General features: G+C 45.8%; 1 protein-coding gene across 2 annotated transcripts in view; it reads left to right on the plus strand.

The window, feature by feature from the left end:
* The first annotated feature begins 3179 nt into the window (after nt 1-3179).
* Nucleotides 3180-15727, plus strand: part of EIF2AK3 (eukaryotic translation initiation factor 2 alpha kinase 3) — a 50979-nt gene continuing 38431 nt past the window's right edge. For both annotated transcript variants that reach the window (XM_056857293.1, XM_056857294.1), the window contains exons 1-4: nt 3180-3305; nt 5904-6098; nt 11273-11403; nt 12450-12684. In XM_056857293.1, coding sequence (XP_056713271.1) covers nt 5919-6098; nt 11273-11403; nt 12450-12684 — 546 coding nt within the window. In that variant the 5' untranslated portion in view covers nt 3180-3305; nt 5904-5918. The remainder of the gene's footprint in view (nt 3306-5903; nt 6099-11272; nt 11404-12449; nt 12685-15727) is intronic.

Genomic DNA, 15727 nt, shown 5'->3' on the forward strand with positions numbered 1-15727 from the left:
GCGGTGAGGGCGCGGGCGGAGGGAGGGAGGCAGGCCGGCGAGGCAGGGTCGCCCGCCCACCCATGCCTGGGCCGCGAGGCGCCAGGGCCCGGCCTCTCCATCCCGCCACCGCCGCCGCCGCCCTGCTGGCGCTCTGGCTGCTGGGCCCCTGCTGCGTGCCCCCGAGGGCGGCGGCCGAGGCGAGACCGGCGCTGGGCGGCGCCGCGGCGGCCGCGCTCCCGCTAGCGGCCGACGTGACGGTGGAGGACGACGAGAGCGGCGGCGTGGCCCAGGCGGCGGCGGCGGCGGCGTCCTCAGCCGAGCAGGAGGAGGAGGAGGCGGCGGCGGCGTCCGAAGCGCCCTCCCGCGGCGGTGGCAGCAGCAGGTGAGCCGGGGTCAGCAGCGGGGGGGGGCGGGGGGTCCTCCTGGGCCTCGGCAGTCTCTCCCCCTCCCCCGTCTTTCGCTCCGGCTGGCCGCCGGGTCCTATCCGGGGACCCCTCTAGGCGGCGGCCGCTCCGACCTCGGGGGCGGGGGGGGGAGCGAGGGGCCGCCGCCGCCGCCCGGGTCCGTTGTCTTCGGGAAACGGTAACGATGACGGCACGAGTACGGAGCCGCCCCCCCCCCGCCCCAGGCTGGCGAGCGCGTGGCGTGGCGGGTGGGCGGGGCGGGAGGGCGCTGTCCCTGCCTGCCTGCCTGCCTGCCTGCCTGCGGTCGGCCCGGTGTTCCCCGCTGGGCGGCGGGAGTGGAGGGGGCGGCGGCTGGGTGGCAGAGAGCCGCTGCTCGGCAGGCAAAAGGTCCCAGCAGGTGCCAAATCCCCGGCGGCAGCAGCAGCAGCAGCAGCTCCAGTGAGAGGGACCGGGCAGGCGGCGGGTGGGAAAGACCCTTTTTTGGCTGAGACCCTGGAGAGCCGCTGCCGGTCTGAGCAGGCAATGCTGACTCTGATGGGCCGAGGGCGGCGGCGGAGCGCGAGAGGGGCGGCCGGCCCGAGGCGGGGGGGGGGGGACACGACGCGGCCTCATTGCACGGGGAGGGCGCTTCCTTCTAAAGCTGGCGGGTGAGAGATTCAAAACAGATAAAAGGAAGTATTTTTTCACATAGTTAAATGGGGGAACTCCCTGCCCCAGGATGTGGTGATGGCTGCCAGCTTGGAGGGCTTTAAGAGGGGAGTGGATATATTCATGGAGGAGAACCCCATTCATGGCTGTTAGTTAGAATGGATACTAGTCATGCTGCATACCTGTTCTCTTTCGTATCAGAGGAGCATACCTATTCTGTTAGATGCTGTGGAGCACAGGCAGGATGGTGCTGCTGCAGTCATCTTGTTTGGGGGCTTCCTAGAGGCACCTTGCTGGCCACTCTGTGAACAGACTGCTGGACTTGATGGGCCTGGGTCTGATCCAGCAGGGCCTTTCTTATGTTCTTATGTCCTTCTCTGCCTGGTCGCCTCAAGCGGGGCTGCTCCATGAAGCAGCTGGAGGGCTCCGTGGGCATCGTCGGAATCAAACGGATGAACAGCGCCCGATGACGGTCTGGCCTAGGGGCTTGTTTCTTTATTCTACTGGATAGCACCTAGCTTTTCTCCCCAGCGGGAACCCATTGTGGCTTTTGTTGTTTCTCCTCTCCTCATTTTGCCTTCACAACAACTCTGCAAGGTAGATGAGGCTGAGAGTGTGTGACTGGTCACCCAGCAAGCTTCACTGGCATGAGCGGGGATTCAAAACCCCCAAATACTAGGCCAACACCCTTAACCACCACACTGGGTGTCAAGCTAACCATATATTATATAATTTTAGCGTGGATCCATTTCACTAGATGAGCCAAAATCTTGGTAGGGTTTTGTCTTCCAAGTTGAGTTGATAGAATGTGCTTTTCTCTCAAAGATCTTGAGATTAAGTTCAGACTCTGTTCAACCAGTGTGCACACAGGGAGAACCAAACTCATGTTGAGTCTTTAAAGAGTTTGTTACATGCACAAATTTCAGTATCATAGACCTGCATGCTGGCAGCACTGCACAAATTTCAGTATCATAGACCTGCATACTGCCAACACTGCGATCTCTTCTGGTAGCTATCGGTAAACGTGGGATCAGAGGGCTGCAATAAGGAGTTTAAGGGTGAAATCAGGGACACCTGGGAGGAAATTGGTACATCAACTGTGTCTGGTAGATCAGGTGTGGCCTCCACCGTACTGCATATTCCAGTCCTTTGTTGATCTTGGGATACTTCCCCTTTTCATTCAAGGGGGTTCAGCCAGATTGACTTGATTCCCTATCTCATGTTGACCCCTGACCCTTTTAGCTGCACTGCCTTTTGGTCAGCTTGGTCTTTCATCTTGCCTTGTCAAGCAGTTTTGACTTTTCACCACTTAGCTGTACTTTTCTATCTTGTTGACATTCTTTGGGTTTTCTCTTCTTTGTACTTTATTTGGTTCTCCTGTTCACCACACTCAGTATCTTCTACTCTGTACATTGGACCCAGCCTTACTGCTGATTAATCAAAATTAGCAGAAATTCAATAAATGGGGGGAGTGGGGGTGTTTTTTATCCTCCCCCCAAATTCATCATGCATGCATCAAAATATCACTGTGAAATGTGCTGGGTGAAATGAAAGATGAATCCATATAATAAAACCTTTTACTGGATGTACTTGTATGTAGTAGATAATGATCAGGGACATTCCTGAACATTTCCTGTACAGGCTTATCTTCTATTGCTGTGTTGTGGCTAAGTTTAACATATTACTCTTAACATTTCTGAAGGTTTTGAGCTTCAAAATGAGGCCTCAGTGTCTGTTGTTGGTAGGATATATTTTGTTATATACAGCGACAAAAATGAGTTACAATGTTGTACAGGAAATGTGATCTTGAACAAATTGGGGTGGGGGCATGGCCTTGTATTTATATTGCAATGTATGTAATGACTACAAATTTTCACCAGATTCCATGGCTGTCATTCAACACGTGTTTGTAGATATGGCATGAAATGCCCCTATTTCATTCTTGTGCGTGTATCTTTGTAAGTTGCTGGGGTCCTTTTTGTGTGTGGTTGGTGAGAGGCGTGAGATCCAACAATTTAAAGTATATCTGGGTGTTATAGAACTGCCATGTAGAAATCTCAGCATTTCATAATGTGCTGACCAACCTGGAATTATCTTGTTTACTTCTGCTTCTCACTTACGGACCTATTTTTCACCTGTAGATCATTGGTGATTATAAGTACTTTGGATGGACGGATTGCTGCACTAGACCCAGAGAACAGAGGCAGAAAACAGTGGGATCTGGATGTGGGATCAGGATCTCTTGTCTCATCTAGCCTCAGTAAACCAGAGGTAAGAGTACTGCGTCTAATCTCCTGACTTTGACTTGTACATTTTTGTACTTTTGGAATGTCAAATACAAAAATGAAACTACCCTAATGCAAGTTGATTAGTTCTAGGAGCAAAAGGAAACATTTTAGAAATAAATTTTAACACCACCATTCCACAGACACCTGAATAAATGTCTTCTTGGTTTCAATAGAACTTACTTTGATTAATCTTAAAGCATTAATTCTGAAGGCAACAGCTCTGAACATATTAGCTGGTAAATTAACCTTTTTTTATTTGTTTGTCTTCTGGTTTATAACTCTGCCTTTTCACTCGGTGTGGGGGAGAGCATCTGAACATGGGTGATTGAGAAGGAATGTATGAGGAAACCTATGGGCCAAAGGAGGCAGGGGTCCTTAGCAAGAGAAATTAGGTGCCTGCGCCTGTATACTGATGCTAGAAGTCTCCGAGCCAAGATAGGAGAGCTGGAACATTTGGAGCTAAATGACAATTTAGGTATAGTGGTTGTTTGAGAAGCTTACTGGAATGGTTAAAACAGTGGGATACTGTTATTCCTGGATATAAGCTCTGGACAGTACATGTTAGGGATGGTGTTGCTCTGTATAGCGAAGACAGCACAGAGTCAAGCTAGAAAATGTTTGGAGAATAAATTTCCCCACGGAATTTCTGTCAGTGGAGATACTGGGGGCCCCAAGTGTCACTTAAAAGTGGGAGTGTACGATTGCCCACCTGATCAAAACCATGGGGCTGATCTCAAGAGGGAGAAATAGCGAAGGTGATTAATGTGGAAAATGTTTGACTAATGGGTGACTTCAACTACCTATACATTGACTGGGCAAATTTCTTCTCATGTACTGCTGTAGAAATGAGGTTCCTAACAGCCCATCCCTGAGCGGGGGAGCTGTGCCATGGCTGGGGTTGTAACAGCGGAATCAGGCTAGCTCCTAAGCAGTTTGCTGCGCAGCAGCCCACCAAGAAAAACCGTGAAAATGCAGAAAATAAATGGGAAGTGCTCAGTGGTGTGGGTGCGCAAAGGGGTTGGGGCCAAGGAGACTGTGCGAGAGGGGGCACCTGGGGATGGGGCCAGGAGGCGGTGGGGAGGAGCAAGGGGTGGAGGGGTGGCAGTAGGTAAAGCCAGCCGGGCATGTACCCCACCCCCACAACAAAGAATTGACTGCTTTTCCGGGGTCCTCGTAACAAATGAGTTCAGCACTCCTGGCTTACATCATTCTCTCCTTCTTTTTATCCTCACAGCAACCCTATGAGGTAGGCTGGGTTGAGAGGCTGTGATGGGCCCACGGTCACCCAGCAAGCTTCTGTGGTATGAGTGGGGATTCAAACCGGGGTCATCCAGTCTGACACTCTTATCAACTACATGTTGCATGTCTACCACTTTAACAGTGTTGCAATTAGAACCACTTCCTGTTATAACCCTCCCCCCGGACAATGTGCTTACATCTGTGTAGCATGTTCTTTTTCTTTGTGCCACCACCCTCAGTAAAGAATCCAGCTTCCTGTGAAACCAGTGACTTGTGGAGCACTAATAAAGGATGTTTCTAGATGTTTGTGGAGCACTAATAAAGGATGTGCAAAGGGCAGAGCTTCCCAGTTATTTTAGCCCTTTTCCTGTGCATGTGTGTTTGAATCTGAGCAAGTGATCTAAGGCATGTAAGGAGGAGTTGAATCACAGTTTGGTCTTAAACAGGAAAAGGCTTTATTGTTACAAGTTAAGCTCGAGCATAAGACAGTGAAAAGAGCTATCATGCCTACTGGTTATAACAGGCTTGTCCAAACTGCAGCCAAGGACAGCTATGAATGCGGCCCAACACAAAATCATAAGCTTAAAACATGAATCAGCTATCATTAGTGTTAGTGTAATTTATGTGCAGCCCAAGACCATTCTTCTTCCAATGTGGCCCAGGGAAGCCAAAAGATTGGACACCCAGGGTTATAGTGAAAAAAAAGAATAGAAAACATAACACTAAGCTAAATGTAACAACACAGAAGAGTTACCTCTGACACCCCCAGATGTTTGTAGAACAGAGGCACATACTGATCTCCACCTGCTCCATGCATAAGAATCCGATGTCCAGCATTTGAACAAAGACTAACCGACGTTCCCAGTCTTTTACCTCTTTCTACCTTGTTGGCAAAACACCTCACAGCCAATGCAGGTTTAGGGAACTTGCCCCATGTGCATGTGGGAAGGTGAATCCCAATCATCCCATGGTGCGCATCACTCACATCTCAATACCCAGATAATGTTTTACAACATGGCAGGGAGAGCAAATGACCATCTCTCTGCGGAAACTCATCTCTACTTTCTCTTGGTATATTTTATGGCTCTCCCTGGGAAGGCAAGCCACTGGAACAGAAGCGCCAAAGGTTCAGAGCAATCCTACACGAGCGTAGAAAGAGTGCTAGACTGCTCCAGCGGCTTTGTGGGGCTCTCTGGTTACACTGCCTGCAGCTGGCCCTCTAACTCCCCTGCTCTGGTTGTAGGTACAAAGGGAGTCCCCTGCCCTGGGCAGTTGTAGGTACAGGGGGAACTCATCTATCTGCGTCTGCTCAACAATACTTGCCAATTTGATTTTTTTCTAGGTATTTGGGAACAAGATGATAATTCCTTCCTTGGATGGAGACCTTTTTCAGTGGGATCGTGAGAGAGAAAGCATGGAAGCTGTCCCTTTCACTGTTGAGTCTCTGCTTGAGTCATCCTACAGGTTTGGAGATGACGTTGTTTTGGTTGGAGGAAAATCCCTGACAACATATGGGCTGAGTTCATGCTCAGGAAAGGTAAAAGTAAGACTTTTTCATTATATATGAAACTAAGTTGCTTTTGAATTTGAGACCCCCATATCAGACAGAGGTCCAGTATTTTTTTAAAAAGGAATAATAAAGCAACCATAATTATTCTTCCAGTTTTCTTAGCTGGGGAACAAGGCCTTTTCTGATTTTCACATAAATTTTAAATCTTACATTGATTTCTAAATTTAAGGATGACACTTTGGTAGGTTTCATCTTAATGAGTTGTAGTTTTAAAAACATTGCATTCAGGTGAAAAGTTAGCACATGCTTTACTGGAGTCTTCGTCTGATGCAAATGCAACGGATTCCGTGGATAGTAAAGATTTAAAAAAATTGTGATGTAACCTTCTGTAGGCTAGAGTCCTCTGCAGAGTGTCTGGTTTGCTTTGTAATAAAAACACATGAGTACAGGTGGAAGGAGCTGTGGTAGAAGAGTATAGCTAATTCTGAAAGTATCAGTACTCTGCAGTAAATGCCCCTTCTGACTCCCAATAGAGCTAGTGTGTAGGGTAGTTCTTAAAGTGAAGGATTAAGATCTTGGAGACCCAGGTCCGAGTCCCTACTCTGCTACACATTTCCAGCCTAATCTATCTCACAGGGTTGTGAAGATAAAATGGGAGAAGGAAGAACAGTGTAAACTGCTTTGGGGGCCCCTAGAGAATAAATGAAGTAAATAAATTTTATGTAAAACTGGTTTTTCAACCATGTCCATCATAAGTATGGTAATTTTCCAGATTTCTTCACACTTCCAAAAAATATACTTACACAAGTGCTATTAGTGAAAGTTGTTGATTTGTCTCTGAGTGAGGCGGCTCTCCCCAAACCTTTGAAGGAGGCAGTTACTAGACCGCTGATCAAAAAACCTTCATTGGCTACGGATGAGGTGGCCAATAACAGTCCAGTCTCCAATTTACCTTTTCCAGTGAAGGTGATAAATATGGTGGCACATCAGCTTCTGGGTTTCCTGCATCTGACCTTGACCTTTTTCAGTCTGGTTTCAGGCCTGGGTTTGGTACCAAGACAGCTTTAGTTGCATTGGTGGACAATCTTTGTTTAAAGATTGATGCTATTGGATATTTTAGTGGTCTTCACTCCATTATTTATGTGTTGAATATGGATTTGGTGTTAAGGGCATAGCCCTTTGGAGGTTTCCATCTTTTCTGTCTGACTGAACACAAAGAGTTGCCATTGGAGGTGCAGAATCAATCCGGTGGGATTTGTCTTGTGGAGTACCACAGTGCTCTGCTCTCTCACCCGTTCCCCATAATGTATATAATGAGGCTGCTGAATGAGATGGTCCAGAGCTTTGGGGTTGGGTTTTACCAATATGCAGATGACTCCCAGCTCTTCATCTCATTCAGTCCTCTATGTTGGTTCTGAACTGGAGCTTTGAGGTTGTGATCAGGTGGCTAAGACAGAATAAGGCAACGCTAGTCAGGAAGGCTGAAATTCTAGAGGGGCTGGATCCACTTCTCCTAGATGGAATGAAGTTGGCTTTTTCAGAGGAGGTTAAGAGCTTGGGATTAGAGGTGTGCACCATTTTATCCGGCATTTTTCAGATTCGGGTTTATTGGACCTGAAATTTTTCAGAAAAGCCAAAAAAAGCTGAATACCCATACTGGTATGGGGTTTTTCCCCCAGCGCTTTGTTTTTTGTTGTTTTTTTTTATATCCACAAATTCTTGGGTCCATTCAAGTCTATGGGAATTTTTGGGCACGGTGGGGGGGGGCTGTTTTTCAAGGTAGAGGCACCAAATTTGCAGCATAGCTGCAGGTGATTCTCCTGAGAACAATCCCCATGTTTGGGGGGTCCAATTTTATGGGCCCCGAAAGGGGGTGCCCCCATCTATCCAATGGAGTTTTCAACTGTTTCCAATGAAAGACGGGGCACCCCCTTTGGGGCCCATAAAATTCGACCCCGACCCAAATTTCACCAAACTTGGGGGTTCCTGCAAGGAGAGTCGGCAACAGCTATAATGCAAATTTGGTGCCTCTACCTCGAAAAATAGCTCCCCAGAGTCCTGCAAAGATCTCCCATTGAATATAATTGGAGCAAAACATTTTCCCAGGCTGCCATCGTTTCCAACTGAGGGGAAAAAACAGTCTGAGGAAAAGCAAAGAGCCATACATATAAGCAACCACAGGTCACGCCTACCATCCAAGAAGCTGTGGCTCAGCTACAGAGCATCTGCTTGGCATGCAGAAGGTCCCAGGTTCAATCCCTGGCAGTTAAAGGGACTAGGCAAGTAGGTGATGTGAAAGGCCTCCGCCTGAGACCCTGAAGAGCCACTGCTGGTCTGAGTAGACAGTACTGACTTTGATGGACCAAGGGTCTGATTCAGTAGAAGGCAGCTTCATGTGTTCAACCCAATGCAACGGAACCACAATCCGATGCATAATGAAGCCTAACAGAACCAATGTAAAAAAAACCCACAGAAACAAAACACAAGATAATCAAAAGAGGGAGCACTTTTGCCAGCCCAGACAAAGCCACAAGCCAATGCAATGCGCAGGTGCCCAGCAAAGCCAGGCTTACAAAGATAGCTTCAATTTCCCAAAGAAGGGAGGCCTTGGAAAGTGAGAGGGAGGGGTTTCTGTGGGACCCTGATTCTCCTTTCTCTGTAGTCCCGCATACCATCACAGCCTCAGAGGCTGACCCTGTGATGCTGCAGCTGCCTTTCACCACTGGCTCTCCTTTTCCCACCTCCCACTCATGCAAACAAGAATGTTAGGCAGAAACGCATCTTGATTTGTTTCATTATTTATGGCACTCCTGTGGGTTCTGCCCGTCTCTATTTGACACACAGATCCCTATCCTACTGCGTCCCTTTTATCTCTGACAAGATGAAGAACAATTTTGGTGCTTCATTCTCAGCATGCAGTTTTGGTTTGCAGTGACTAGCCAACAGCTGCGGTGACCACCTTCAACATCCCCCTGTCTCACACAGCTACTGCAGTTTGGTGGAGGCTTTTGGGTGCAGGTATATTCAGAATGGCATCAGGGATTAGAGGGAGGACCGCCAGTCAACCCCAAAGTCCAGAACTGGGAAGTTGAATGGTGGCAAGTTCACCTTGAGGAAGACCAACTGCTTAGCATTACAGGGGAGTATGTGTGAGCGATGTGGGCTGACAATGTCACCCAGTTGGGAAAAAACACACGCTGCACACTCGACGGAGGGTATGAGAGGAGCCTCTGGGCCACAAGAGAGAGGTCTGGCACGACAGACACCTTCGTGGCCCAGTAGTTCAGTGGATTCGTGGACTGCAACCTGTAGGGCTCCGCAAAGTACTCGCTCACCATTGCAGTCGCCGTATTCCCTCTCATGCGCCTCATCCTCCCAGAGGGCCCAAATGCCCACCCAATGAGCTCCATCTTCAAGTGTGAGGCTAGCAGGCTGATCGCACCTGGGAGAAGGTCAGGCAGGAGTGGGGTGTGGTGAATGTGACATGTGTGGTGCCCATATATATCTAGATTAGGGGGTTCCGGGCTTTTCACTTCCTTGTTGGTCCACTCTTTTACTCCTTTCCTTGGGATTAGCCTCTGATCCACACCTGAGTTGGCCTAATGCTTTATGGCATGGGGGTTAGGGGGTGGCCCTGCCTTTTGAGTGAGTGAAGTTTCTGTCTTCTGTGCTGAAACTAAGAAAACTGTGCCTAGCTTCCCATTCTGCGGTTGTAATTTCCAAAATCACTAGGCAGATAACAGAAAGAAAAGCCCCTTTTAAGTTTATTTAGTATAAATTCTTTTGGTACAGTTTCTCCCTTCAAGGAGCTCAGGGTGGCCTGTGCTGGTCTCCTTTTCCTCCATGTTACTGTCACCACAACCCTGTGAGAGGCAGGTTAGGCTCAGTGACTTGCCCAAGGTCACCCAGGAAGCTTAATGGCACGATGGGGATTTGAACCCAAATCTCCCAGAGCCTAATCCAGCCCTTTTAGCCAGTATCCCAAGATGGCTGGTTTAGTGTAGTGGTTGCCAGTGTGTGATATGATCTGGAAGTGCCCAGTTCAGATCTCGCCTTGTTATTATCTCTCACTAGGAGGTCTTAAGTAAGCCTTTGTCTCTTCACCCTTCCATCTGTAAAATGAATATAAAAAGGTTGGCTAGTTGCATGATTTTGCAAAGACTGAGGCTGGTTAACAAATCCTGCTTTCCAAGCACATCTTTAAAAGTGGCTCACAATAAAAATACAATTGCACAGTAGTGTGAACTGTGCTGGACACACCAAAGTTCAGTGTTGTTACAGTGTTTTTTATCTTTTTTTTAAATCTTTTTTTATTTTTTATAATTGAAGGGATACAAAAAGGAAAAAAGGGAAGGATAAACCGTTTGATATACAAAAACAATATAGCAATTTCAATTAGAGGATAAACTCAGTTGAGTACAATTGAATACAGTAACATATAACCAGCCTAAATACTGATCAGATACAGTATAATATATCTAAAAAGAGTGATTATAAAAATGTAAAAATCATTCAAACTATCAAACTGTTATACATTAAAAGTATATAGTATAAAGCGTATAGAAGCCCAAAAGTTACTTGGCAAATAGTTGAAACATATTGAATAAAGCATTGCATGTTATTCATTTTCGTGCTGGTCAATATGCGTCATTCATTTGATTAACTGGAGGTCATGTAAGTGTAAAATGATTCCCACTTTTCATCAAATTGTTCTGTAGGTTCATTAAAATTTGGATTTAGCATAAAAGTCATTTTGGCCATACTGGCATAATCCAACAATTTTTCTTTCCAATCTTCTATTTCGGGTATTTGTATTTGCTTCCAGGTTCTTGCCAGAACCATTCTGGCTGCCGTTGTAGCATACTTAAAAACATCATGAAATCTCAAGGGCAAATTTGATGGGACCATACTAAGCAAGTAGTATTTAGGGTCTAGTGTTATCTTCATTTTTATTATTATCTGTAATTCTCGGTGGATCTTTTTCCAGAACATTTGTAATTTGGGACATGTCCACCAAACATGGAAGTAGGAACCATCCGTGTCTAGTGTTTTTTATCTTAATACTAAAAAGTCTGGAACACTTTACAGAATCCCTCTCTACTTATGGGGTAAAATTTAAAAAAAGTGTCTGCATAATCTGGAAAGCTGCGCTGATAAACTAAAGAGACGTGTGAAAGCTGAGATGGCTCTTTATTCCCCAGGTGAAGTACATCTGTTCAGCAATGGGCTGTCGTCGCTGGGAAGATGATGAGGTACAACAGGAAGACATTCTTCTCCTGCATCGAACTCAGAAAACAGTTCGAGCCGTTGGGCCCCGCAGTGGCAATGAGAAGTATGTATAAGACTGGTGTCTTGAAATAAGATGTAAAAACAGCATTTGTGGCTGTAAGCATGCAATTTAAATTTGTGTTCTTTGAATCTTTGTTTATCTATGCTTAGATGAATGTAAAGTCAGAAAACTGATCATATAGATTAATTCTGGGAGAGCCATTGTGTAGTGGTTAAAGTACTGGACCAGGGCCTGGGAAATCCAGCTTCAGATCCCTACTCACACCATGGAAGCTTCCTGGATGACCTTAGGCCGGCCACGCACACTCAGCCCCAGGCTTGACTAGTAGTTGGATGGGAGACCTCCAAGAAATACCAGGGTCGTGATGTAGCGGCAGGCAATGGTTGCAATTTTCCGCGCAGTTTACCAGTGCGCACAGATCTTGTTGAATTCTATCTTTACCTTCTGGAGTGTTAGCTACCCTGCCCAATTTGGTGTCATCTTCAGATTTAGTGAGTAGTCCCTCCACCCCCTCAATATTTGTATAAATTTTATGCCAGGGCCAGAACCAAGACCTGTGGCACCCCAGTGGACACCTCCCTCCAAAAGCTATCACTTCAGCTTTTCTGTATGTTGTGAAATGTTGGATGCTAAATGTTATTTCTTTGTCAGTGATCTATTGATTAAATTCACATACTGTCTTTCCATTAGTATGCTGTAGGTGGTTAACTAAGCAAAATTTTACGAATTACTATTAAGGCAACATCATACAAAATTGCCAGTTGGCTCTTCTTTCTGCTAATGGAAGTTGATTTCTTGATTTGCCACACAAGGGGCAGCAAATAGAGACATTCCTTGGTCCCCCACTACAGTATCTCCAGGCAGTTGGTGGCAATGATGCCAGAAGTCGTCTGTGGTCTCTGTCTCTGGTACTGGGTGCTGATCTTATATGCACACTCGACTCTTGCATTCTAGAAGTACTTTAGAAAACGTCTTCAGGCAGTTATATATAAGTTGACTTTTCTTGAAGGTTGACAAACTGGGTTGATTGTGTTCAAAATATTTTATACTGAAGTTATATGTGGGTTTGTTTTTTTTAATTTTTAAAGGTGGAATTTTAGTGTTGGTCATTTTGAACTGCGCTATATTCCAGACGTTGAAACTCGAGTGGGATTTATTGAAGGCAATATGAAATCAAGTCTAAACAAAGAAGATTCTAAAATCATTTCAGATGTGGAAGAGCAGGAGGCTGTAACAAAGGACACTGTGATAAAGGTCTCGGTTGCTGACTGGAAGATTATGGCATTTAGTAAGCAAGGAGGACATCTGGAATGGGAATATCAGGTACTGAAAATGGTAATGTGTTAACACTCTAGAACAGTGGTCCCCAGCATGGTGCCCATGGGTGCCGTGGTGCCTGATAAAGTGTTTTCTGGCCTACCTCTGCTTCCCTCTTCTCCAAAGCTGCCAGCTGATCCTGGCTTTCCTCCACCTTGTTGACATAGTAGGGGCCCAAGGAGGACTCCCCTGGAGACCTTTGTTTCTTCAGGGAGCAGAAACGGCTGGCCTCCAGTGTAAGAGCATGATTAATATTGCAGCCTCCCAATATTTTGTGATTGACCTTAGCATCCAGTAGCATTCTGTGGCAGCCATTTTGTGGTGGTGTCCACTCCCCCATTCTCAAAAATTCCAGAAGTGCCCACAGTCTGAACAGGATTGGGGACCCCTGCTTAAGAAGTAATATAGCATTGCCAAAACAACTTGCACATTGTGAAATATTTTCTAAGTTGTATCTGTCTTATTTTCAATTCTATTATTAAGTTGATGAGCAATCTATGGTGAAAAAAATCCTGATTCTAAAGAATATGCTATGATGAATGCATTTTAATAGGCTGGCTGAGGGCTAGTAAACTGAAGGCCAAGCAAACTGAGTTTTGTTGATAGTACGGATTCTAAATGAGTGTGTGTTCCCCTCCTAAAGAGCAGGTTCTCTGTTGCTGGGTACTTCTTCCTACCTAGTGAAAGGCAGAGGTGCAGATCTCCTCCCTGGTACTTAGGACATTTAAGCTGTCTGGAATACTCTACGCTTGTATTGTACTCAGATTGGACTACTTCTGTAGTCTATGTGGGGTTGCCTATGAAAACTGGAAGCTTCATCTGGTCCAAAATTTGATAGTGAGGCTGCTAGTAAGTATGAGTGCCCATACCTTGCCAGTTTTAAAAGCTCTACAGTAGCTGCTGGTTTGCTTCTGGCCACAGCTTAAAGTGCTGGAGTTGACCTGAGAACAGTCAGGAGCTCCTCCCACCATGTGTACTTGCCCTCCAGATGAGGTCATCGTCCAAGACTCTGCTTTGTGACTGAGGCTAGATGGGAGTGCATCGGACACCCAGAGGCTTTTCAGCTACACTTTGGAATTTCCTCCCTGTAGTTCCTCCCTGCTCGACACCAAGTTTATCTTGTTCAATGGCTGGTAAAACTGTTCCACTGTCTTCAGATGTATAGCCAGAAATTTTATGGTGGTGGGGCCTGCCAATGTCACATTAAAAAGTTCTGTTGACAAGTATTTCCATGCGCCACTAGGCTTGCCTATACCACATATCTGTGTATAATCACAATCATGTGGCTTTGGAGAGATGGGTTACTTATGCAACTGAAAGAATTAAAATAACATGGAAATTAACTGTATGCAAGATATAAAATGCCATGACCTGAATGGCCCAGGCTAGCCTGATCTCATCAGATCTTGGACGCTAAGCAGGGTCAGTCCTGGTTAGTATTTGAATGGGAGACCACCTAGGAAGTCCAGGGTTGCTACACAAAGGGAGGCAATGGCAGTTCACTTTTGGCTGTCTCTTGCCTTAAAAACCTTGTGGGGGTCGCCATAAATTGACTGCAGTTTGATAGGGGGGAAATGTAAAATGCAGTTGAGCATTTAGCGCCAGTTATTGCTTTTTATCTCCAACATATATATGCAATAGTTATCACAAGTATATGCATCAGTCTTAGAAGAAGCCATATTTATTTATTTAATCTCAAGTGTTGGAAGAAACCACCAAGGTCATTTAGTCCAATCCTTGCCAATGCAGCAACGACAATTATAATATCCCTGACAAGTAGGTATCCAATTGATACTTTAATACCTCCAGTGATGAAGAATTCACCACCTCATGAGGAAGGCTGTTCCAGTCTTGAACACACCTCACCGCCAAGAAATTCTGCCTCAAATTTATATGAACCTTCCTTTGCTGTAGTTTATATCCATTAGCCCAAGTCCTATCATCCAACATGACTGAAAACAGAAGGTGGCAGTCATGTCATCTTGCAAGTGCCTCTTCTCCCGTGTAGAAATTCTCAGCTCCCTCACCATGGTCTCCAAACCTCTCGCCAGTTTCGCTGCCCTATGCTAGACTCATTCCAGTTTATTGACATCCTTCTTAGACTGTGATGCCCAAAACTGAACACAATACTCCAGGTGAGGTCTAACCAAAGAAGTGTACAGTGACCCCAATACCTTGTGTGACCTCAACACTACACTTCTGTTAATGCAACCTAAAATCACATTAGCCTTTTTTTTATTGCTGCATCACACTGCTGGTTAGTATTAAGCTTATGGTCTACTAGAACCCCCACATCCTTTTCACAGGTGGTACTATCCAGCCAGGTTTTACCCATCTAATATTTATATAACTGATTTTTATTACCCAACTGCAACATTTTACACTACTCCATATTAAATTTGTTTTGTTTGTCTGGGCCCAATCTTCCACCCTATCCAAGTTCTGCATCCTTTTTGTATCCTCCAATATATTAATTACCCCACCCAGTTCAGTATCTTCTGCAAACTTGATGAGCACATTCTGATCTTACTCATCTAAGTCACTGATGTTAAACAGAACTGAGCCCAAAACAAAGTCATGCATTCTTTTAGACAGACAAATAATGACAAGGTGCTTTGCAGTTAATGCTTAAAGTGTGGCTGAGTGGAAGTGGGCATTAGTTTTTCTGTTCCCTCCTCATGGTCTCACCTATTCCTCAGGCAAATTTCCCATGGGAGGCAACCCAAAATATCTTGCACCAGTTTTCTGCCCAGTGTTTCCACTTGCATCTGTGGCCATTGAAGAGGACAGAAACAAAGAAGTAGCTGAGGGGTCAGGGAGAAAAGGTGATGGGCAGAGCAGAACATATAAGAGACGTGGTCAGATAATTGAATCAGCTCTAGCCATTTTGCAGCTTTTCCTCTTCATCTCATGTAATCTGGACAAAATTGGCTTGCAGATTTCCCCTTATATTTCCCCACTATAAAGGGCTTGAAAGAGTTTTTTTAAATGAAAGCTGTGAATTTAGAGGTGGAACACGACATGGGGGGGGGGGAGGATTTATTTTGAT

This window comes from Euleptes europaea, chromosome 11 (genome assembly GCF_029931775.1).
Source record: "Euleptes europaea isolate rEulEur1 chromosome 11, rEulEur1.hap1, whole genome shotgun sequence".
In the NCBI taxonomy this organism is placed as follows: Eukaryota; Metazoa; Chordata; class Lepidosauria; order Squamata; family Sphaerodactylidae; genus Euleptes; species Euleptes europaea.